This window comes from Austrofundulus limnaeus, unplaced genomic scaffold (genome assembly GCF_001266775.1).
Source record: "Austrofundulus limnaeus strain Quisiro unplaced genomic scaffold, Austrofundulus_limnaeus-1.0 Scaffold1097, whole genome shotgun sequence".
In the NCBI taxonomy this organism is placed as follows: Eukaryota; Metazoa; Chordata; class Actinopteri; order Cyprinodontiformes; family Rivulidae; genus Austrofundulus; species Austrofundulus limnaeus.
The window spans coordinates 16,321-19,121 of NW_013953499.1; the positions used below are offsets into that span (position 1 = coordinate 16,321).

The 2,801-nt window shown below is 46.6% G+C and overlaps 1 protein-coding gene across 1 annotated transcript in view; it reads right to left on the reverse strand.

Moving 5' to 3' along the window:
• herc1 (HECT and RLD domain containing E3 ubiquitin protein ligase family member 1) overlaps positions 1-2,801 on the reverse strand; it is a gene marked incomplete at its 3' end in the record, with an annotated part of 85,705 nt that overhangs the window by 11,542 nt on the left and 71,362 nt on the right. The window contains 7 exon segments of the mRNA XM_014030651.1: positions 172-297; positions 369-434; positions 501-803; positions 1,371-1,544; positions 1,627-1,728; positions 1,803-1,949; positions 2,100-2,220. Coding sequence (XP_013886105.1) covers positions 172-297; positions 369-434; positions 501-803; positions 1,371-1,544; positions 1,627-1,728; positions 1,803-1,949; positions 2,100-2,220 — 1,039 coding nt within the window.

The window sequence follows — 2,801 nt, forward strand, 5'->3', positions numbered from 1 at the left end:
TTATGGAACTGAAAGTGAAAGTAGTCAAACTGAATTTTTAATAAACCAAAGTACAGTTTCAAAGTAAATTAACTCAAATTCAGTTTCAATCAATTTAGTAAAATTCATTTTCAAATCAACACATTCAGATTCAGTTCCTGTTGGCACAAGATTTATCCCGTACTTGTTTACCTGCTGAGCCTGGGAGAAGGATGGGGCCGTGGTGGGCACCAGGATGTTCCTGCCGGCCTCGGCCAGCTGACCGTGTCGTCCTGCGCCCCACAGGAAAACGTCACACTTCCCCCCCAGGTGCCAGTCCTGGAACCAGAGTGAACAGGTGAGCAACAGGTGATCTGTGCAGGAGAACACAGGACCAGGTGACGGTCTACCTCAGGTCTGGAGGTGGCCCAGGACATGATCTGCTCATCCATCCCTGGAGCCCATTTGCTGTTATCCTGGGAACACAGAGAGCGTTAGGAGCTGCAGCCATGACAACCTGCTGAGTCAGCAGATCTCCTCACCATCACCACCAGAGTCACGTCCTCTTTAGGTACCGGCTCCAGGTCCGGCACGCTGAAGGACTCGGGGAAGGTGGATCCCTGAGCGAGCGCCTCGGCCGCCTTCACTGTGACGGAGAAGCAGTCCAGCCACGCCCACTCGCTGGCGCTCCAGACGGCCGTGCCGGACTCCGGCGGACAGTGACGCAGGTGAGGGGGCACGGGGGGCCGGCATAGGAGCTGGTCCAGGTGAAGCCCCACCGCCAGCGAGGCGAGGCACTGCATGTAGGGGCTGTGGACCAGCTGCTCCCCACAGACAACGTGAGGCTGGAGGAGAGAATTTAATCTGGATTAAACACAGGAGGATGAGTTTATTCTACCTGTTGGGTTTATTACACCTGTATTAAGGGAACAGTTTGCATTTCTTCTTTTTCTGCTCACAGCTGCTACAGACAACATACCTGATCTGATCTCATTCTTTAGATTTTCCTTCCAAAGTGCTGAACTGTCCCAGAATCCACCTTACCTGTTGTGTTTTTAATAAATTCAGCTAAATCAACAGGAACAAACTGTTTATTCTTTACAAGCTGCTGGAAACAAAAACCTAAAGATCCAAATAAAACAGGTTCACTTCTTTGTCCTTCTATGGTCCTGTTTAATTAAACTGTTCTGCTGCTGTAACTGATCCTGACCACCAGAGGGAGCTGCTGCAACAAAATGAGACTTCATWAAGCTGGAGAGAAGAACGCAGACAGAGGCAGGTTCTGAATGACGTCACTACAAACTGCCACCAACACCAACACATCCTCCAAACACCTGGATCTCACACGTCTTGTTTMGTTTCTTATAATTCTTTGGTTGTTTGTTAAAAATCAGGGTTTTCTGATTCGGTACCTTCTCGTAGGCGTACTGCTCCTGCAGCATCAGCGGCAGCCTCTCCAGGAAGGCTCTCATGCAGGGCGCCATGTTGAGGCCGACCACGCCCTGCTTCTTCAGCGCTGTGCGGCAGGTGGCCAGCACATGATTGGACGCCACAAACTCCTTGTTGCAGTTGACAACCAGAACGTCCTGGAGACGGAGACACAGAGAGCAGATGAAGGCCCTGAAGACGGCATGAAGACTCTGTAAAGGAAGCTGGAGCTGTCTTCACCTTGGACCTGTTGGAGCAGACGGCCACGCCCACATCTGGAATCCAGACGATTTTCTGGATGGCCCCCGAGCCGGCCACCACGGTCTGCAGGATGGAGCCGTCCTGCAGGAGCGGGACACAAACATCAGGAACTCCATCGGTCTGGAGGACTGTCCTCGTCCAGCTGGGAGTCTTACCCGCAGAGACCAGATGTTCATCAGACCCCCCACCCCTCCTGAGGCCAGMGTCAGACCGTCAGGGCTGAAGGCCAGCGTTCTCACCGGAGTGATGTGACCCTTCAGCTGGAAGACACACGTGGCTCCGCCCTCAAACCAGCGGGAAGACTGCAACGAGACGCCGCACGTTTACAGCAAACATTTCACACTTTCACTGTGTTTCACAAGAAAACACCTGAATCTAATCAACGATAATATTAATAACATGAAACTAATCTTCAGTTCTGTTTTCTGCTGAAGTGAAAACAACTGATTTACCAACGACTGGGGCTTGGTTTCACTTTTCCACACTTCATCTGAGTCACACAGACGGGATTCTGGGAAGCTGGAGATTTCCTGAGGAACGGTCCAGACAAAGACCAGGCCGTTCTGACAGCATCTAAAACCCAATAATACAGGATTAACTGAGCCAAAACATGCAGAGAGGAAGAATAAATCTAATTTATCTGCATGAAGTGAGGAGTTAATCACACATCTGAGCAGTTTTATTAGAGAAAATTCAAGCTGTGACGCTGCAGCAAGATCAGAGACCTTCAAACAGCTGATTTTAACTCTTTTTTAATAAACTGAACTGAGTAAATGAATATGTTGATTGTTGTAAACAGGGAGGACATTTTGTATTGTTTTTATGATAAAATGATTCAAAAATCTTCATATTTACTGTATAAATTTATCACAGTCGCTAAAAAACACTAAAATGAGTAAAACTTATATTTAAGAGACAAATAAAAGCTAGTATTATGAAGGTATATGGAAAAGTATAATGTGAATTTATATGAATTGTTGTTTTTATTTAGTATTATGTATACGTTTAAGACAGATGAAAACTAGTTTGTTGAAGGTATATGGAAAAGTAAAATGTGAAGCTATATGAATTGTTGTTTTTATTTTTTTGTATTGTTTTGTAAATTATGTTTTGTTTGAATATAATCTGGGGATAAAAGGGGCAGACATTATAAG